This window comes from Lacerta agilis, chromosome 5 (genome assembly GCF_009819535.1).
Source record: "Lacerta agilis isolate rLacAgi1 chromosome 5, rLacAgi1.pri, whole genome shotgun sequence".
NCBI lineage: Eukaryota > Metazoa > Chordata > Lepidosauria > Squamata > Lacertidae > Lacerta > Lacerta agilis.
Genome location: NC_046316.1, coordinates 26,842,144 through 26,864,614, shown reverse-complemented (window position 1 = coordinate 26,864,614; position 22,471 = coordinate 26,842,144). Strand labels below are relative to the sequence as shown.

At 41.2% G+C, this 22,471-nt stretch overlaps 1 protein-coding gene across 2 annotated transcripts; it reads right to left on the bottom strand.

Moving 5' to 3' along the window:
- Positions 1-279: 279 nt before the first annotated feature.
- On the bottom strand, positions 280-22,256 carry LOC117046732 (prosaposin-like). 2 transcript variants are annotated; one of them, XM_033149070.1, is made up of 15 exons: positions 22,113-22,256; positions 15,260-15,393; positions 13,425-13,499; positions 12,508-12,633; positions 11,970-12,164; positions 11,157-11,300; positions 10,584-10,640; positions 10,023-10,031; positions 7,410-7,523; positions 5,238-5,333; positions 4,339-4,519; positions 4,023-4,186; positions 1,636-1,716; positions 1,254-1,361; positions 280-1,081 (listed from the first exon to the last, which is right to left on the bottom strand). In XM_033149070.1, exons 1-15 carry the CDS (start codon positions 22,156-22,158, stop codon positions 1,046-1,048), a joined length of 1,566 nt encoding a protein of 521 aa, XP_033004961.1. In that variant the 5' UTR covers positions 22,159-22,256; the 3' UTR covers positions 280-1,045. The 2 variants fall into 2 exon arrangements, with proteins under 2 accessions (XP_033004961.1, XP_033004962.1); XM_033149071.1 differs by lacking the exon at positions 10,023-10,031.
- Positions 22,257-22,471: the final 215 nt, after the last annotated feature.

The following is a 22,471-nucleotide window of genomic DNA, read 5'->3' as shown; positions in this document are numbered from 1 at the left end:
TTTCCAAAACCCAAATGAAAAAATTTGACTTTTTCCAAACCACACTTTTTCCCCAATACCACTTTGCCAAGGTTCCTCTGAATTTTATATTCAGACACTATTCTAACAAAAAATGAGTGGGAAGTCTGTTCTTATTTAGGGAACTAGTTTCATGCATTGCGATTGTCAGTCAAAACACACTAGGTACACAGCTTGATTTTCCAGTTTTGTGGCAACTTTTTAGTTTTATATCCCCCCTAAAAAAAGCCGCCAAAGTAGTTTGTTGTTGTTTTTTTTAAAAAAATGCATTGCAACTATCCTGAACACCTGGTGTGTAAAGCTGGGATACACATAGTAGCAACTGGTATTGTCTGCTCCATAGGCTCTGAATTCAACACTCAGTATTAACTACATGGGCTATCAGCCACCTACTTAATGAGAACACAACTCTGGCAACACACTAATGAATTCCATGGTGGTCTCAAGACTTAAGAGCCATAGCTGCACAAAAGCCATAGGCATATTCACATTCCATCTTTGGACTATTTCTGTGGAAGGAAATGTATTCCTGTGTGGGTTATGCAGCTGTGCCCCAGCCCAAACAATTTAAGGAATTCCTCAACCAATCAACTGTAAAGCAAATGGATATAGTTTCAACAGGTGTTTTAATGAACAGCATTAAAGACACAAGCCAGTCACCAAAAAGAGCGCCTTTAAAAATTAGTCACTATGTTTAATATCCAGATATAGCAGTGGTGTCCTTCGTTTACTTACATACTGTAAGCACTCCTTCTCAAAGGCACTCAGGCCAATTGATCAACATTGATGATTTACTGTTTATTCTTACAGATCATAAACATCTAAAACTGCAAATAAGTCAATGTTGTGGATCCTTCCAGGGTAGTAGCACGGCTACCAGAAAATTCATAAAAAGGAACTTCAATGGAGGTGGGGGTCAAGTGAAGAGGAGGAGAGATCAGGATACCAAGGTTTCATTCTTGCCAGCCTAATGCTCGCCTCTTGTTTTCTTCAAGAATGAAAGTTTTGGCCAAAGCCACTGCCTCTTCTAGTTCCACACGTGACGTTTGCAGTGTTCAACAGCCTAGGAGAGAAAGCAAGAGAGGTTCAAGGCAAGGTCAGAGTGAACTCAATTCCCACAATATTAACAAGGTGGCTAAAAAAATTCATTAGGCCATTATTCTAGCATAGCTGATGCCAGAAATACTGGGAAACCTACAGGAATATAAAAGTATGCCAAAATCTCATTTACTCACATTGCACTGGGCTGCAGTTTCCATGTTCTTACACCAATAACCAGGTCCCCGGACACATACGTCTGCTCCCAAAATGGTCTGGGATGATGTCACACAAACTCCAAGTTTCTGCAAGATGAAGGACAATTAATTGCAGCTCCAATTTCCATTTTGATAAAACATAGATTAGTCCTTCCCAGTAGTTCCTACAAGCCACATATAACTTCCCAAGATAAAAGTGTCAAGTTTCACTAGGACTGAGCAGACCCATTAAAATCAATGGACTTAAATAGAATTATTTCAAAGAGGGTTCTCAGACAATGTCCCTAGCTTGGTATCATCCCATGCATTAATATATCAACCAGCTTTACATATGTACAGCCATACTAGCTGTGGTACTTACACTACACACAAAAGTGGGATCCATCATTTCTGCCAATAGCTGCACAACCATTGGCTCATACTGCTCCACAAACTGAACACACTGTTGATAAACAAAGGAAAAGTAAAGATTACGTGACCTGAGCCCCCGCTAATTAATCATGGATATGATTTTTTAAAAAAACAGTAAAGAACTAAGGCCACTTCTTTGCACTGAATGAAACTCAACTGAAGTTAATATATGCAAAACTCAGTAGTTTCAGTGGAAGATTTTAGTAGATCAGGGGTCGACAACCTAAGGCCCATGGGCCACAAGCAGCCCATGGGGGTCGTTTAACCAGCCCATGAGCCACTCCCAAACCGAGCTGCCTGCTTGGTGAGTCCCTGTGCGCTGCGCTAAACCGGCGCAGTACGGCGTGGGGACTCACTTCCGCGGCACTGGAAATTGCATCTGTGCAGACACCGGAAAGTGCACAATCCAGCCCATGGAGGGATCTCCGCTGGAGTGAACCAGCCCAGGCGAGGTAAACCTTGCCGACCCCTGCACTAAATTCTCCTGAAATGATCTGAATGTAAATTATTAACTTGGGTGAATATTAACCATTGGGAGGTATCCAGTTTACTCTTTCACTTAATGCAATGACTTCTGTTTGTGCAATGAACTCTCCCCCTCCCCACATCTACCCAAGAGGTCTGGGATACGCCACAGAACAGGTACACGGGGCAGGTGAACACACACAGGAAGAGGAAATCCCACTGCAATGTCAAAAGTCCTTGTGCAAATGGAACAAATGCTTTGAATACTACCTACTGTGTTTTGTACTATACATTATACATTTATTTGTACATGCTGCTTTTGGCCACAGGCTCCCAAAGCAGGGCATACACAACACACATAGCTTGTAAATTCAGAAGGGCTTGCAATATACAATTCAAGTCATTTGGTGACTGGGACTTACACTGTTAGCATTACCAAAGAATGAGTCATTAGAGGTGATTTACAAAATGCTGGTAATACCAGTATTTATCAACTATTGTGGACACCTCTTTTTCCATTCTAGATCTATTATTCCCATAGAAAAGTGCACTGAAACATGTCCCTCCACCACATCCCATGGTTTGTATGCACTATCTGAATGATAACTAGGAATGTGTTACTGACAGGTTTTTAATACAAACATTAAATCAATTTGCCAGGTGGTTTTTTAATTGCCAAAATATGCACTTTTACTGTGAATTTATTAACAATTATTAACCCAGGCTGCTATGAACAGAATAATTTGGGGAATAATGGATCTTTCTATTCATGCCCAGTATAAAGTTGACCAGGGATTCTGTCCCTGATAAAGTCAATGCTGAATGGGAACCAACACATCACCTCTGGGAAGGGACAAGTATCCTACTCATTTCAACAGCTCAAGGGGTTAACTGATACAAGTAAGAGCATGCACCCCTGTGTTTCACATGTGCCCCATTACATTTGAATGCAGATAAGCATGTTTGTTGCTGGCATGAGAACAAAAAGTGGCAAATGACTTTGAATGTAATACATCATGGGGTAAATGATTTTACCCATGGTCCACATCAGGTTTTGTTTTGGATCCTCCAGTCCTCAAATGACTGCTCTCGCCAAGAAAAACTCAATGAACAGATAAGACAAAGGTTGCCACTGCGGTACACTTACGCAATGCAAGCAACTGCAGCTTCCTAGTCAATTGCAATAAACTGTGGGTACAGCAACCTGTCTTGTTTTACAAGGGATTTGCAGAAATGTTTGCTCTTCCTTTCTTTGACTGCAGGTCTACAATGTGCTAAGTTCAATGTACCAGCAACTTACTGTGAAACACTGAAGTGACTGTATTCTTTGTGGCTGTTGTGAGATGCACTCCTCTGTGCACCTTCAGCATTCCTGTTGCTTATGTGTTTTTGATCCACCACCCACAACTGACAATATGCTGTGCTCTTAATGCTCAAACAGTTGCATATGCTAGCAGACAGTAAGTTATTTCTGTGGTTTAGGCTGGTGAAACTCCAAGTAACCATCTCATAGAACTGGGGTGGGGAAGGAGAGAGAAATAAGACCACTAGCCACTCAAATCAGCATCCCACCCCAGTTAAGGACTAGTTAATAAAGCACTGGAGGAGAAAGGTTAATTTTGCCAGGTCACCAGGAGGCTAGTGCTCTGCTCCTTCTCACAGAGGAAAGAAATAATGCAACAGGCAAAGGAAATAAAATACATCACAGTACCTAGTATGTCTTGTGCTCATGTGTCAAGCCTTGCCCACATACAGGCATGGTTACAACATACAACCAGAAGATTAGAGCAGAAGCCAATGCTGCTCACCAGTCACACATAATGTTTTAAGCTTTAAATACATGTGTGTCTAGAACTGTATTATCTATTTTACCTGGTCACTGACAGACTCCGGCAAGATGCGGCAGATTCTTTCCAGAAAATCTTCAATTTCAGCAGTGGTAGCATTTTTTGCCAATTCCTTGTCAGCATATGCAACAATCATCTTGCAGACATCACAGACATCCCCAACCTGCGGCTGCACTGGAACAATTTTTTCTGAAAATACAAGAGGAGTCCAATGTTCAAAGTTTTTTCCTATAGACACTTAACTAAAATATGCAATACTGAAAAGAAAAAACACCGTGCGGCGCCAACTAATAACATGTAGGAGTGCTTAGTATAGAGTACTTGTTTCCTCAAGTTCTTACCAGCAGGCAAAGTATTGTCTGAGCAGCACTTCAACAGCACACACACCGTTTTAGGATCAGTTGCTTCCAAAAGCATGTCAATTATAGACTTCCCATAGACATCCACGAAGTCCTTGCACTCTTGTCGGTATTTTTCAGGTAGCACAGAACAGATTTTCTCCATTCCATAAACCATCTCCTCCTAGTACATACAAAATGAAAATGTAAGTAAAGTAACTTTCATGATACAGTGGTGCCTCGCTAGACGAAAATAATTCGTTCTGCGAGTGCTGTCGTATAGCGAATTTTTCGTCTTGCGAAGCACCAACGAGAGAATAGCGGTTTGACGGGGAAAAAAAAAAATCGGAAATTTTTTCGTCTTGCGAGGCAAGCCCATTGAAAAATTCGTCTTGCGAGACAGCCTTCCGCTAGCGAATGCCTTTCGTCTAGCGAGTTTTTCGTCTAGCGAGGCATTCGTCTAGCGGGGTACCACTGTAATTGTTACAGGGAGCGTAAAGGGACATCATCTACTTACCAAGTTAGAATCTTAAGCTATTTGTGTTTAGCGAGTTAATACATTCTTTTAGCAAAGAGATGTCAATACCTGTCCTATTTATTATTCCACTCTCCTAATTACTTTCAGTGTGGCATACAGCTATTTAATGTGGATTACACAAAACTGTAACAAAGGAAAATGTGGACTCTGATTCATCAAATACTCTGTAAGAAGTTGGAAAAACTCATAGACATCATGTAAGCATAATATGAAGTTATGCTATAAAAACCTAGGCATACTATTGCTACGATACTAACACTTCTTTAACAACCAAAGCAAATAGCACCTAGATAGCAAGCTGTATTTAGGGGGAAAGGTATTTAGTGTCCCTATCCTAAGAGATACGCAGGTAAAAGATACATACCTCTGTCTTATTGCTTTCCAGAAGGCTGGCCACCTCTTCTACCATTATCGTACATGCATCACACAGAGAGAAAGATTCTGTTTGACTCAAGCTATTCTGTATATTGGAATAAATAACATATACAGCAGTTCAGTATACACTCAAACACCTAACACATCTAGAAGACCACCATCTACAAAAACATGAAATGTGGTATGACTTTTGGTTTGAAGTCCACTTGAGTTTACAGAATACATGAGTCTTTAAAATTACATTTGCATAAATCCTTTGTATTTGTCACACTGCTTGTCTCTGAAAAAAATAACCTAAATTGTATTATTTTCAGGTTCTACTATTGACTAAAGTCTGTGCAATCCCTTAAATGAAATCCGTAACTTTTAAAAGCTATGGACAGCATCCACTATTTGAGGCTAACATTTAAGGCGGCATGCATAGCTGTGGCAAAATTGTGAACACTTTTGAGTACTAGACAATCTAGACTTTTACTTTTCTTCCCATATCACAAAAAAAACACATTTTGCTTAGCGACTACCAATTGTTACTTGTGGAAAGGCAGAAGACTAAGACAAACAGTTTTGTATCCCCCCCCCTTTTCACTACAGAATCCTATGTGCAGAGACAAGGGGCTTAGGATGATGGTCCCAGGCTATTCAACTATAGCAGGCATAGGAAAACTCCGGCCCTCCAGATATTTGGGACTACAATCCCCATCATCCCTAGCTAACCGGACCAGTGGTCAGGGGTGATGGGAATTGTAATCCCAAACATCTGGAGGGCCAGAGTTTGCCTATGCCTGAACTATAGCATGTGGATGGAATCCAAATAAGCCCAGGTATACATGGCAGGGAGGGAGAAGACAGTGCACAGTTTTGCCATCCAGCAGGAACTGCTTATGCCGAGAGGGGAAGAACAAACAAATTCCAGGCAATTTAAGTAACATTCAGTTATCAAAATCACTAATCCATTTCCTAGTAAGCCACCTCATACCTGGTCAGATTATAATGCCATTGAATTTAGATTTACTCAGCCAGGCAGCAGTCCTCCAAGGTCACAGGCTATGGTGTTTGCCATCACCTCTACCTGACCCCTTCTAACGGGCTATGCCAGGGCTTGAAAACAGAACATTCTTCCATACAAAATATGTGTTCTTTCACCACTGAACTATGGTCCCTCCCCTACTATGGTTTTCTTTGTATAAACAAAGCAATTGTATCTGCCTCCATATTTTATTTATGAAATTATGTATGCACCACTATTCATAAGTTATGTATTAAAACAGTCATACAGAAAGCCATACCATAAAAAACCATATAAAAATTTAAAATCAGAAATCAAATAACTATTATGGAAAGATGTAATCTTAACTGCATGCAGAAGCCTTGATAACTATAGTAAAACAATGCTAAGGCTGAATATTTTTGTTATTTGCCTCTGTATTTGCCATATAAATAAACATATGCATTCAGGCTTTGGTTAAGGAGTGCATAGACAAAATAATTAAGGTTGGTGGCTGGAGCTATATAGTATGGTTCTGGTGCCTAGAAACCAGAACTTTTCTTCCAATTGAACTGTGGGTTTGACATGCCAAGAAGTGCATGGAGAGCTGGATTCATCTAGGTATGCATTAGCCACACGCTTCCTTGGAATATTATAGTAAGCTTTATGATCAGGGGTCAGCAACCTAAGGCCCATGGGCCACAAGCGGCCCATGGGGGTCATTTAACTGGCCCACGAGCTGCCCCCGAACTGAGTGGCCCGCTTGGTAAGTCCCAGTGTGCTGTGCTAAACTTGCTTCCGCAGTGCCAGAAATTGCGTCTGCACAGATGCAGACAATCGTGGGTGGGCGCATTCACGCACGCGCGATCCGGCCCACGAAGGGATCTCTGCTGGAGTGAACCAGCACAGGCAAGGTAAACCTTGCCAACCCCTGGTTATGATGGCAAGAATCTACTGGATGACATTAGTGGCATCAAGGCTGAACCAGATACTCAGAAAGTAAGTTAACATACTGATACACTTTCCCCAAACTGTGCTCTAATCCATCAATAAAAGATCAAATGGCCACTTAATGTATCATAATGGCCACTTAATGTATCATAATGGCCACTTAATGTATCATAACGTCATCCCACACCAAGAGTACTATATGGACTGCTCAACACCAAACCTTACCTCAACTGGTTTTACCTTTTCTTGAGAGATAACTTTTGCAGGTACCAGAGTCTGGAGAGGCACAGATTTCAGAGAAGAACACAATCCAACCATGCCACAAAGAACCTGGGGTTGCTGGAGACACAAAGAACAGTTCCAATTATTTCCTGATAGTCTGCAGGAAAGAGAACTAGTCAAGTATTAGCACACCACACACTAAAGCTGTGAAAGGAGTCTCAAATGCCTTTCAGATGATACTACAGTGGTACTTCTAGTTACGGACTCAATCCATTCTGGGGTGCCATTTGCACCCCGAAAAGTCTGCAACTAGCACGCCACTCCTGCGCATGCGGCAAAACCTGGAAATATACACTTCCGGGTTTGCCGCGTTCGTATCCTGAAAAAACGCAACCATAGACTGACATAACAAGAGGTATGACTGTACTTGAGCTTTCAGTTTGAATTTCTCCAATAACTGAACTGCCTTTAGTAATTTAACTGTACAGAGAAGCAAAATGCTTAAAAGTTGACTAGAGAAAAGATTTTCTTCCTCAAAGCTGAATGCTTTATAATGGTAACCCAAAGGAGAGCAGATTCAGAGTCAATGCAATGATTTCTTTGCTCAACATACCTCATGATGCTACATTTAAGCAGTACTCAAGGAAAAACTTGGGTGTGCCAGTAAATTACTGATTCTCTAAAAGGTGTTTTACTGGATACCATATTTATGCCCAGTTTCAGCAGGCATGAATAAGTGTTTCTAGGATGACACTAACTAGCAGTTTGCATTAAAACATTTTGAAGTGGCCAATTCACATTTCCACACAAAAGAACAAGGTCCAGCCATTGATAAAACCAAAATTGCATTTGGACAATTTGAATTCTTTTTCTGAACTCAAATAAGATATTAGGCCTATCCATATTTGAAAGACACAAGCTTTCCTACCTGCAATTTACTGTTCAGTGTATCTGCATGCAGACTGTTACAGATAATGCAAAATTTATATCACGCTCAACTACCATAACCACTGCAGGTTTTTTACCTTTTAGAAAACAATTGCTCCATTAGTTTAATTGTTTAATTATATTAAGTACTTCCTTTGCCCCCAAAACACCCTCATTCTTTCCATTCCATTCCTTCTCCGCTGCAGTACACTACTAAGCATATTCAAATGGAATATGCTATTTAATTAGTGGCAGTTACTTTTAGTTTACTTTGACCCCTGGTCTTTTAATATGAGGAAAACGGTGCAAGTAGCTTGCCATTTGAAAAAGAATGTGTACCAAGGTACTGAAATATACATCACATATAGCTAAATTAACAGAAATTAAGAACATTTCTACATATTTTCCAAGAGTTATGCCAGCATCCTGTTTCTCTCAGGACAAACTCAATATTGTTTAAAAGAGGGTGAGCTTGTTTGGACATCACAATAAACCACAGCTTAGCATGACAGAAACAAACTGCAGTTAACCTTGGGCTAACATACTCCTCCTAGCATAGCCAAGGAAAGAAGATGGAAACTGTGGTTATGCATTATATCCAAAATCAGGTTAATCTCAGTTACAGTATGCTGAAACAAACCAGCTTAACACAAGTTGGGTTTGGACAAAAAACAAACAAACCCAGAACCAGAAGCAAGAGCTTCTTCCTATCTCTTCCTCACAGCCATGTCACAGGAGGGTGGGATAGAATATTCAGAAGCCCAAGGCTTGCTGCAGCTTGTTTCTGTTGCAGTAGCCATTGTTTAGCAATACATATGGGCTGGTCCATTAAGTTGCAAATACCATACAATTGCAGCAACTGGTGATTCTAAAATCATGCTTTTATAAACAGAAGCTACTGCACAAGCTTTCCCTACTACAGTATAAGCTTTGTTGCCTAGTATAGGTGTTTCCACCCAGACAGCCTTTGATGGAGAAAGTCCTCCCTATTTCTAAACACAGGCAAAACCAGGTATTTTCTCTCTCCTTTTGTAAACTGGAGATCAAGAAGTAGCATGCACTTTTCCTATCATAAAGCTATCTAAAGCAAGGCATATAAGCTTCAGCATTTTAAAGTCTGTTGCCCAAAAAATTCTCATGCAAGCGCAGATATACCAGGGTGGGAAAAAATTCAGCACGATTGTTAGATATGGAAGAACCTTTCCTCTCCCCATTCCACCCTCACCTTGTGTTTCCCTCGTTCATGCACTCAAATACAATACTAGAACCAGCACTACACATGCAGCACATATTGCCACTAAACTATGACAGGCGCAAGGTCTTCCTAGAAATGTTACTTAACAGCTATGCCCAAAGAACACTGTGAAGTTCCCAAAGCCCCATTCGCTGTAGTACCCTATGAAGCAGAGTATATGAGCTTCATGGGGCCCTCTGAAGCTCCATTACTAAAATACACATCAGAAGATAATAAAAATCGGGACTCCCTTTTGGTTCAGAATAGCCAAGATGAAATTTCATTCGGCACTTGAAATTAGTATTTTTCCAAAGCCACTGTCTGGTCCTTGAATCTGTCAAAGCTGAATTATGTCACACCACATCTACCTCTAAGCAAGAGTTTAAACTACAGCCTCGGGGGGCGGGGGGGGGGGGGAGAAGCAAGGCACCACCACAAGCAAGTTTCTCACATACCTGTTCCTGCTGTTGACAAAATGGAGAGAAAGGAAGACACAGTAAGTTAACAGGAAAATAACCAAGCAGTTGAATGGTGCACAGATTTTCAGAGGCAGGAAATCTTGCCAGAGACCAAATCCAGGGGGAGACTTGTTTTGTTTGTTTTGCTATGCTTAAGAGTCAACATTTATTCCTTTTTTGATACGCGGGTCACTGAAAGTAGTATGGAAAATGCCCAAGTGCAGATAAAATATACAGTAATGAATCTAAGTGCTATTTATCTTTGCTGCCATAAACAGAGGTGGAGCTTCAGTATCTTTCACTTAACTTCTGTTAATACAAAAATGATTGCACGTGGTTGGGTAACACACTTTAAAGAAAATGGTCCTTTAACAAGCAAGTATTCTGCTGTAAGCAGCAGCTTAGATTCAGCCTCTAAAGCGAGACACTTCAATTATGACACTGTCAAACTATAATGGCTATCCTATACATTTACTGTATTAATCCTCACATCACACCTATTAGAATGACCCCTTCAGAACTAGAAGTGCAATTATTAACAAACAATATTCCTCTTACCATATGCATCAACATCTGGATGGCCAAGTCTGAATACTGGGAGATGTAGGACTTGCACTATTAGAAAGAGAAGATGATTTGAGATGGAATGTGAATAGTATCATATATACAGTATCATTTAAGCCACCATATTGTTCCTAAAATAAGTCATTTGCCTTATGTTACAACAAATTGCCTTCTGGATTTGCAAGCCTGATTGCATTTTGATCCAATCCTTTATCAGAGGAACTCATGGATGCAAACATCCCCTCCTTTTATCTATCAAGTTTGTTGCAAGAATGAGTAAACAGAGATGGTGATCCTGGCAATGTCACCAAGGGAGCATCATAACCAAGTTGGGATTTGAACCTGGTCTCCCTGTTTCTACTCTGCTCACAGGCTTGCCAAATAGGGCAAAATTAGAGCTTAAATAGTGTGAGTTTAGAGCCACTGTGGAAGACTTTTAAGCTTTACTACCACCTCAGAAACGTGACACCTTAGTCTTTAAAAATGGCGTTAAAAATCCAATTGTTACTTTATTGTAACACTTATCCCACTGACACAAGATAAACATAACCATATCTATTCAATTACCAGATCAGCAAACGCAGGTTCAATTTGTTCACACTCTTCTTTGGCATGCTCAATGAGAGAAGTCACAAAAGTTGAATTGGTCCTCACAGCTTCCTGAAGGTCAGTTATCAGCTTAACACAGTCTTGACACACATTGTCATTTCCCTGCAATGACAAGCATTTAGCACAACTTACTAAGATTACATCTTTGAAAGAAGAACTGAACAAAGCTTTATATACTATTCTGAAAGGCCTCCATTAAACCAGTTCTAATACAAGAGGCCCTGAAAAGCAGTGATGTTTGCTCCCCAAAATAGGATGAGTCACTTTTTAGGGCCAAAGATTCTTAATTAAAATCCATTCATAGCATATACCTTATAGACTCATTCATTCAACTTGTTAAAACCATGAAAGGATTAGTGAAATTCTGACCAATAAATATTTAAACCTGTTACATTAATGATCTTTGTCCTGGAGAGGTTATATCATTATTATTCCAGAGTACAGCAAGATAAAAACTCTGCATGAGCAGAACTGACCTCTCAGTTATGTGTCTTGATACGTCTATTTTGTTACTTCTGATTTGGTAAAGAAGCAGGCTGATAAACCGATTAAGGTTTGGATAATTTAATTTGCAGATGCAGAAGAACACTTTGCCATAAGCATCAGCTACATACACTGCTAATGCTGAAACCAAAGAAGTATTTTCTGTACAGGCTTGTACTCCAGAGTTTTGAGTGCAGTCAAGCTATATTTGTTAAGAATTATCCATGGGAATAACCCATTTGTTGTACAGTCCCACTGCAGTTAAAATCTGACATGCTACATTCTCACCTGAGATTCTTGCTTGGGTTTGTCCTGGGGGTAAAGAAGTAATGGCACATTAGCCATGAAGGGAGATGCCAGTTCAGAGAAATCTAGTTCAGGAATCTTGTTAGACTGAAGCTGTTTCTGCAATTTCAGTGTTGCCAGATGCTTCTGAAGAGACTGGCACAATGTGAGTGCACTGCATACAACTTCAGGATTATCCTATAGATCAACAAACAATACTTCATGTTTATTTGCTTCTACCTATTTTAAATTCCAAAGAAAAGAAATGCCAGACAGGTACCTGACCCCCCAAGAATCAAGTAGAAATAACAACAGGAGCTAAGCAGCCAGCACTTGCTTAAGCTCCACTCCAAAATTATTACTACCAGATCTAACCCTTCTTCTAGCCCTAGCCATCAAGGTTTATCACCCACCACACAACATCTAAATGCTTGAAAAAGAGAAGTATTAGGTTCACCAAACAGAAGCAGCCAAGCCGGTTTAGCTTGTCCAATTAATTCGGATTAAAATAAAATTGCTTCAATTGCAGTAGACTACTCACAAGCTCCTCTTTGATCATATCCAGAATGTTTGGCAAATAAGCATCCACCATTTCCTTGCACTGAGATACCAGTTCTTGGTCAGGAAAAAACTCACATGCTTTAGTCATGTAGGCATTTATTTCTTCCTGTAACAGAAAATAGGTGATTTATAGCCTCAAGGACTGAACAGATTTGCCTACCTTTCATTTTCAGAAAGAAACCCTTAATGATTTCCAAACCAATTAGTGTAAAGGTAAAGGTACCCCTGACCATTAGGTCAAGTCGTGGACGACTCTGGGGTTGCGGCGCTCATCTCGATCTATAGGCCGAGGGAGCCAGCATTTGTCCACAGACGGCTTCCGGGTCATGTGGCCAGCATGACTAAGCCGCTTCTGGCAAACCAGAGCTGTGCACGGAAATGCCGTTACTGTACCTGTTGCTAATTTTTAAAATCAGCACTAAAAACCTGAATAGAAGGAGCAACTCTTGCAGTCTGTAGCTCCTTATGTAGTGTAATCCAAATAAAAGTAATAACTCCTGTGCTAACAAGGAAGGTCGGGTAGCATTTGTCCACCAGTAGAGTTATAAGGTGGGGGTTTTTTACATTGCTTTCAACAATCTGATAATGCAATTGTAATTTTAAGTAAAAAAGCTACTGGGGGATGAACTTTATATTTGACTTTGATCCCTGCACCATTGCAAGGCCTCAAAACAGCTCACATCAATGTTTTATACGTTTCAATAATTCTGTCCCTAAAGGGCTCATAAACTATGACTATGTTATCCAAGTTCATCCCCACCACTCAATTTCAACAGGGCAATTTCCAATTTAGAAAGTGTAATGTTTGGTACATTTTTATACAGGGGGCATTATCAACTGAACTAGCACCCTGCAAATTATTTATCGGATTAGACCACAATGAAGCTCCACTCTTACCTCTGTGGCATTGTCCTTCAAGACCTTGCCAGCCACAGTTACAACTTCTTTGCATAAGTCACAAGGGATGCTTTTCTGAGGAGAACATATTGATCAATTAGGACACATGCATACTATTGCTCTTACCCTTAAGAGAAATTACAATTCCTCATTCACACCACCACTGATAACTGTTCCAGCAGCAGGATCTAGAGCAGGCATAGGCAAACTCGGCCCTCCAGATGTTTTGAGACTACAATTCCCATCATCCCTGACCACTGGTCCTGTTAGCTAGGGATGATGGGAGTTGTAGTACCAAAACATCTGGAGGGCCGAGTTTGCCGATGCCTGATCTAGAGTACCATCTAGTCAGGTTGAGTGGGAGAAAATTCAGCTGCTGCAACCCAAGGATGTGGTTCAATCACACATAGCCTCAACTTTTATGCATCATGGCTTTCAAGAGGAAGCTGAAGGGGATTGACTGGGTGGATCCAAATGGCAGTGAAACACTTCTTTGTGCAAGGGAGCAGTCACTTCAGTTTCAAAGAACCTCAGAAGCTTTCCCTGGACCCCAAAGTTTATATTAACCACCACCCAGTTGTAAATATCCCCGTTTTTAAACAAGGTGCTAAAGAGGGTGGTGGACATCTTCAGATATTTTTGGAAGAAACTGATTGCTTTGACCAATTTCAACCAGGGTTCTGGCTGAAACACCCTTGGTCACCGTGATGAATGATCTCTGTTGGAGAGGGATAAGGGAGTGGAACCTTACAGATTATCCCTGACCTCTTGGCAGTATTGGATACTGTCAGCCATGTTATTCTCCATGTACTGGTTCAGGAACAGCAAATTAGGTAGATTGACATAAAAAAGGGGGACCAAACTAATTTCTCTCCTATCTCTACTTCTGTTTGAAGGAATGAAATATTAATAGCATAAGCAGAAACAACATTTTCAGAACACAATGTCATGCAATTAAGCATCATTTGAGAAGTTACCACAGAGAACAAAACACTGCCACCACAGAATTCTCTGAACATATGTGCTAGAAATGATATGGCAGCACTGCTACATTCAGCTGAACTCACTACGGAGCACTGTGACAATGTTGGAGACTGTTTAGACAACTGTTGCTTTAATTGTGTTATTTTATCTATCCCCATCTGTTGTAAATTAAATACTGGAATATTATTGTTTTATTTTGTGATTTTATGTTATTGTGACCTGTCCTAGGATTGGCAAGAAATGCAAGATATCTGCAATAAATATCTGCAATAAGCCTCATGTTCTATTGTAGGCTACATCAGGCAAAAGCACTACTCTCCAAGTCTGCTTCCTAGTTTGGATAAAATAGGGAACAGTTTTAATAAACTCTTAAAGTGTACAAGACAGAGTACATGGGCATATTTGTTCTTCGTCAAATATAAACTGTAGTTGATTAGACAGAAGTTGGGTTGCCTTTAATAACATGGGGCGTAACACCAAAAACTTGCCAGATTGTGTGTTCTTTCACATAAAGGGACAATTATGCTCAGTGATGACCTGTCCTTGATCCTTGAAAGTTCTAAGAACTTAGTCTTCTTTCAACTCAAGTTATCATGCTCAGTGTATATGAATCTATATTGCAATCATCACTGCCCTTTCCTTCTAAGCCAAGGATATGCAAGTCCATGGCCAAAGGTTTTGGGTTCTGATTCCAAGTATTACAAAAGCTCTATTTAGTTGCAAACCAATATAATCACAGTCAGTTGGTATGCTTGCTTTGTTCAGAAAGCATGGATTATAGAACATTTAAATTTACCAGGGAGACACAAATTAGTTCCGGTTTACTGTCACATCAAAAAGTTACGACTTACCACTGTAGGCTTGTTCCAAACAGTTTGCCGACAATGCTTAACTGCATTGCAATGAGATGCAGTCTGCAAGTTCTGACACCATACCTCAGGACCTTTTGCGCACTCTCTGTGCAGTAGGAGGGGGCTTGCCAAAGCTGTTGGGGGAAATTAGTTTTCAGGTTATTTGTTCAAAAACAGGCAAGTCCACTTAAGTAGTTTCATTCTGCTGAGGGTCTTTAAAGAACCTTAGAAATAAAAATGATAAATTCATATAACAGAAATGAATACTGTACACAACTGAACAGACCTAGGTTAGCATTAACTGCTGGAGCACTCTTCACATCATACATTTGAAGCTATTTTTGTGTATTCACCATTTACTAAATACAGGTGCATAAGAGTAAGAGAAACTGACAACTGACTTGCTAACATGTTGTGAGGGCAAAAGCATGGATTAGAAATGTTCCCATAGGAAGTAATGGGAAACAATCAGTTCATTATGCAAACACTCTCTTAATGAACAATTTCCTGGGAACGCATTGTGTTAGGAAAGCAGGTCCTACATGTAATGGTAGAATCAGGCTGTGTCTAGTAATAGACAAAACCAACTATTCATAGGCTGCTTTATATCCTTGTCCATCCCAGTAAAATACCCTTAGATGCTAGATAACTAAAAGTCTCATCAGAATTGCTGTAGATACATACAGGTAGTTTCCAATGTCCATGTTCTATAGACTATAGGACAGGCTTCCTCAAACTCTGCCCCCAGATGTTTTGAGACTACAATTCCCATCATCCCTGACCACTTGTCCTGCCAGCTAGGGATCATGGGAGTTGTAGGCTAAAAACATCTGGAGGGCCAAGTTTGAGGAAGCCTGCTATAGGAGGTGGAAGGTTGTATGAATGGAAGATTTATTGTGATAAAGACCTCATGTGCCTGTTTGCACATGCTCACACTCTCCAGTTCTCCCTCCATGCTTTCTGCCCGAAACTGCTGCAGCCAATCAGCAAAAGCCAAAGAGAGAAAACACAACTAGTAAGGAAGCAGGCAAAGTGTGTCTGTTCAGATATGTTTGTGTAACAAGGTTTAAGTATAATTATTTGTGTTCAGATAACTTTGAACCTAATGGTCCCTTCCACCCCTAGAATTCTATAGTTCTATGCAGATGTAGCTGCTTTCTTTTTCAAGTTACATTACTGATATTGGTAAGTAACACTGCAAATCTTATGTGAACAGAGAACTATGCTGCACACAAGGCTGAATCAACTTCTAGATAAATCTTTCCTTTGGAACATTCAGTACTTTGCAATCTAAAGCACATATTTCAAGTACCACTGAAATTAATACACACATACTCACACATTTTTTCTTATTACAAACCCAGTATCTTAATCATGGTTAGAGGAGCAAGTATCAAGCTTGCATGTGCTCTTCTCATGTGCAAAATCCGTTTCCTCCCTTCCCATCATTCATCACAATGTAGCATTATACCAGCACTGGCACCAAGTATAGCTGGCTGAAGCTAGGGATTTGCAAACCAGCAGAGATGCTGCATTAGTGTTGCACATGTAAAACATCTTGGCAACGGGTAGGTGAATGGTCAAACAGAGCAGAAGATTGGCAGGGCAGGGGGAGTACGGATTATTTACAAGGACAGGCTAAGATACTTAACGCTTGGAAGGACACAGGCTACTGATAAAGTGCTCTCTTCCCACAGGCTTCAATGTCAGATGCTCAGTCATTTTGTACAACTTAGAGCTTTCTGTATTGGCCGAAGGTCACTCCTATTCTGTGCAAGACCTTACAAAAGAAATGACACCTAAATGACATTCTTCTTGTTCTTTAGGGCTATAATCCTAAATCAGATGTACCAAACTCACTGGAACTTGCTTCCATAAAATTTATGAAAATGTGCATGCCTTTCCTGTTAAAAGGGCTTAAAAGGTAGAGTAAATTTACAGCTATGTCCCATATTGAAACATTTGAGAATGGATTTAGAAGGTGCTTTTAACCAAGGCAAGAAGCACCCTCTAGAGGCAGAAGTTGAGAAGTTTTGACCTATTTGCAATAAAGTTCTCTAGCTCTTAATTGTGGGTGAAAAAAGCTTCAATACAAAGTTGTCAGAGGTTTTTCAAACTTAAATTAAATGGTCAGATAAGCTAGTCCCTTGCTCCCAACTTAACCTTGTTTCTGGCTCAATAGTTTCTGCAACCCAATATGGACCAAGGAGAGTGGAAGAAGAGGCAGAAGTTTACTTGTGAGCTCATGAAATGGTGCATTTGTGGACCTTAAATTCTGCAGAGCCAAGAGACTTCACTATATTGGAATCACAGTGCGGATGTCAGTTCACTGTCTACTTGACAGCATTTTTGCCATGTATTTGAAATCAGCAGCTCAAATGCTTAGTCAGTTTAATACTAAATACTTATTACAGCAGGCCTTTTAAGTGAATTCAGACTTTATAGTTAAAACTAATTTTACCTTTACTCCACTGAGTTGTTTATCACTTACAATTATAACTGGTATATAAATTGACATAATAATAAATACACAAGTTTTGTTTCACATGCATGTTGTGGAATGCATTCATACCTCAAACCAATACAGTGGTACCTCGGGTTAAGAACTTTGCTTCAGGATGAGAACAGAAATTGTACCACGGCAGCACCGGGAGGCCCGATTAGCTAAAGTGGCACTCTCAGGTTAAGAACAGTTTCAGGTTAAGAACGGACCTCCAGAACGAATTAAGTTATTAACCCGAGGTACCACTGTACAATGCATTTTCTCTTTTCTTTCCTTAAAGCAAGGAGGAAAGAAAATGAAAAAACTGAAGTGATCCATTTGGTTGACACTTTGCCCAAGATGCAGCTGTGAGGAGTCACCAGATTTATCGAAACTAACTATCGTTCACAAATAATAGTTATCTCCAAGGGAGAGCCTTAAGGCACCAAGCTTTGAAACAGCAAAAATGTTTATTTAAAATTATGCAATACTATACACATAAATCCAACCAAAGCTAGGTGCCCATCAACCAACAGTGAGCTTTAATAAAAGGATGGCTAAAAATCAATGCCTTTAATTTAAAAAACAATAGAGACTTGCCCTGATTTTATTTAAATTGGACTTTTTAAAAAAAAATCCAATTTCTCAAATAGTTAGATTAATGATAAACCTCAATAAAAGCATGGTAGTTCTTTAAATTAATCAAGGAATGTATCAAATACGTGGAAAAACATCCCTTAACTGAATCTGGTCAACAGAAGCTCTGGACAATGACTTCCTTCCGCTTGCACAATGGGGCTTGCCTCCCCCCAAATAAAATAGATGGGGGTTGGGAACAGTGCACAGGGAAGGTGGGGGGGCATTCTCTCTATGCTTGCACAGATGGAACATTTATAATAGTGCAATATTGAATTCCACCCAATGTGACTTTTCAGGCTTTACCTATGAAGTACAGTGGTACCTCTGGTTACGAATGGGATCCGTTCTGGAGCCCCATTTGTAACTCGTGATGTCCGTATCATGAAGCGCCGTGTCTGCGCATATGCGTGATGCGATTCGGCACGTCTACACATGCGCGAACTGCCGAACCCGGAAATAACGCGTTCCATTATTTCCGGGTCGCCACGGTGCGTAACCCGAACGTTATGCAGCGTACGTAACATGAGTTTGACTGTACATACATTTCATTTTCACCCCATGAAACAGTTTGTTATTGAACTAAATAGAGCAGTTTTTTTTAATCAGACCTTATTAAGCCCTATAAATCCTGGGCATTTTGTTTGTGAGGGTGGGGAGGAAACAAAGCAGCGAAGTTGTCCAAAGATTTATGTTCATGTATTTCCTATACTTAAAACATCAGTCATAACTATTGTTGATAAATAAGACCTTATTAGCAAATATTTTAAAGGGAAGTTTTTTAATGTTTGATGCTTTGCTGTGTTTTTAACTTGCTTTTAATTTGTTGGAAGCTGCCTGGAGTGGCTTGGGCAACACAGTCAGATGGGAAGCATATAAATAAATTATTATTAGAAATAAATAAGAAAAAAAAGTTATATGCAGAGTGACAGAGTTGTAATGCCTCCTATAAACAGTAGTCTAGTGGCTCATAGTCATTAAATACTGTATGGTTTTCCACCTCAGGTAACTTTGAAAGCATTTCCTTTACATGATGCACTTGATTATTTCCATTCCTTTAAAATTTACTGCTTGACTATCTAGAGAACCAGTATACAAACCGTGAGGGTTCAATTCAACCCGTTTTGTCATACTTGGTGCTACAACATTAATTGTTGCAAAATATAACACCTAAAGATAAAGCTTTCTTTGGATTATCCACCCACAAGTTTCTGTGATGCTTTGAGAAAGTTATGTATCATTTGCTGTGAGAAACCATGTTCAAAGTATGCCTCTTAGATACAATCCTCAAGATCCAAAGCAAATTCCAGAAATACTTGATGGTAGCAATTTTAATTTTCTAGAATTTACAGTCCTCTTGTTGAAAATACTGCTTTAGGCTGAAGATTGTTGCCATGAGTACTGGTGCAATATTAAAGAGTCACCAAAGAATTTTGCTCTATACCAACCAGTACCCTGCCCATTAAGTTACAATTTGGAGGATGGGTGAGGCTACACAGCTTAAGTCTATATATAAGCTCTTTTGCAAAATGTTTTAGGTTAATAAAGTAGTTAATGCCAGAAAAGCACGCATAATACCATAGCAGGCTTGTGATTACTTGCTTCTGGTAGTGTAGCTAACTAAATCCTGGCATGATCATTTTCTACAACTAAGAATTGGGTTATTTCTTGCCCCCTTTCTTCAGGTTCTCAATATATCACGACTGGCTAAACCTTTTTGCGGCCTGAAAGCTTGCAGACTTATTTACAATGCTGTACTATATGTTCCAGGGACGCGGGTGGCGCTGTGGTCTAAACCACAGAGCCTAGTGCTTGCCAATCACAAGGTCGGCGGTTCAAATACCCACGACGGGGTGAGCTCCTGTTGCTCAGTCCCTGTTCCTGCCAACCTAGCAGTTCGAAAGCACGTCAAAGTGCAAGTAGATAAATAGGTACCGCTCCGGCGGGAAGGTAAACGGCGTTTCCATGCACTGCTCTGGTTCACCAGAAGCGGCGTAGTCATGCTGGCCACATGACCCGGAAGCTGTACACCGGCTCCCTCGGCCAGTAAAGCGAGATGAGCGTCACAACCCCAGGGTCGTCTGTGACTGGACCTAATGGTCAGGGGTCCCTTTACCTTTACTGTATGTTCCAGCTGCTGCTCTTCTGCATATATTTTGGTTCATTGGCTTTATTCTCTGCTTTCCACAGCATATACTGCAGCTGCCATCAACTCTTCAAAAGAAACCTTTCTGCAGTTATTTTAATGCAGTGTCTTTTGCTTCCTGCTTATACTATATAACAGCTTCCAACACAACAAAGCAAGTATTTGGGTTCCAGTGGGGGTATGGCTGCAAAGCTGAAATGTAAAGGAATTGATGGAATGGCACCACCATAAGTGGAGTTAAGAATTTACAGCTAGGAATAAGAAGAGAGCCAGACACCTGAAGAATCACAGCTTGTTTATCTCTTGGGAGCAAGCTTGATTCAGTGGCTCATTATGACATTTTCATGCCCAGGGAATGCATATATGTAATAAAAACAGGGCTAAAATGCCGGAAACAAAAGGACGCTTGGAGCATTTGAAGAAGCCGCAAGACAACTTTATGGAAGGGCCAGGTGCTGTTGACAGATGTGTCAATCATGAAATACCATGTCTAGAAGCATTGTGCTCTTCCATGCCAGCTGCTGGGAACAAGTAGGAGAGGACAACCTGTCAACTTCACACCTTCGCCTTCCAGGGATATTTGAAAGGCCGCTGCTGGGAAACAAGGGCTTTGGACCTTGTTGGATTAATATGGATCCTTTTTTTTTTTTTTGGAGGGGAGGAGTCATCTCAAGTTCGAAGGGACGTGGGGTGGGGTGACCTACTACAGCCTCCTGATCAGAGCAGGCTCAGCTATGCAGAAATGCAACTACAAAACCATTGACCAGCTGTTTGGCCAGAAGAGGGAGGGAGGGAGGGGGGGTAACGAGTGTGTTGAAAAACAGTGAATTCAGATGGCGGCCATGACGGCGAGGGCGGGCAGTTCCCATTTAAGGTAGGGGGGGGGAGAAGAGGGCAGAAGCTCGGCTACGCCCCAAACCTGGCAATAAACGAACAACAGGTCCCCGAGGCCGCCCTCAAAACACACCTGGCGGCGACTTGCGCTTTTCTCCTCCAGAGCGTGTTTCACTGTAAGGGCGAATGTTTTCCGCTGTCTTACTAAGCCTTGCAGAAACATTAACAATAATAATATCTGGGCGGCCTCCGACATATAAAAAAAAAACCACAGGTCTTCTAAAGGAAGTCTTCTCAAGGTGCGCCCCAAAACGAGCATATAGGGGCACCTCTAATATTACCGGTAAATCCACCGTGGCGGAAAGAAACGCAGGCTGAGGTGGGGGGGGGGTCGCCTTGTAGATAGAAGAGAGGGGCGCTTTCTAATGGCGGCCAAGAAAGAAGGCAGAGCACCCCCTCCTTTAAAAAAGAAAGGGAAAAAAGCCACCCTTCCCTCCCAGGCACCTCGCCGCTTTCATTTTCTGAGGTAAAGCGAAGAGTCTGTGCTGTTCTCCCCCTTCGTCGCCCTCCTTCCTCCTCCTGAGGGAAGCGAAGAGACAACTATTTTTTTATTTTTAAATGGGAGCCCAACCAAAGCAAAGCGAGGAACACCCCAGGGCGGCTCTTTCTGCTTTTCCACTCCCTGAATGATAACAATAACAATAACAACAGCTGCAGCTGCTAACGGGACCGAGGGCGCGGCCTCGCTTTCTTACCCGCCGCCAGCGAGCAAAGGAGGACGAGGAGAGCGGAGCGCTGCATGTCGGCTTTTCTCTCGGGCTGCGTCGTCTGCAATGCGGGAGGGTCAGCTGACAGGCAGCCTATATAACAAGCCGCGCCGCCGATTGGGAGGGAGGGGGTGAAAGCCAGCTACTGCGCGTGCGCGCCGGTGGGTCGGCTGAAGCTCGGGAGCCCCGCTCCAGCATTGCTGCTGTTGCGCAAGCGTAGTGGTAGACGGAGAGGAAAAACCGATTCTTCCTCCTCGGCCTGGTCTCGTAGTGCGCATGCGTCCCCCCCCACCGGCTCCCTAGTTCCCTGCAATCCTCTCTGGGTCTGGTGACACTGATTCATCTTA

Excerpts from the sequence above, each read along its gene's own strand:
- LOC117046732 (XM_033149070.1), bottom strand. The coding sequence starts at position 22,158 with ATGCAGCGCTCCGCTCTCCTCGTCCTCCTTTGCTCGCTGGCGGCGG. Across the intron at positions 13,500-15,259 it reads TTTGGAACAAGCCTACAGTG|AAAAGCATCCCTTGTGACTT; the intron begins GTAAGTCGTAAC and ends TGTTCTCCTCAG. Across the intron at positions 5,334-7,409 it reads AAAAGGTAAAACCAGTTGAG|AATAGCTTGAGTCAAACAGA; the intron begins GTAAGGTTTGGT and ends TCCAATATACAG.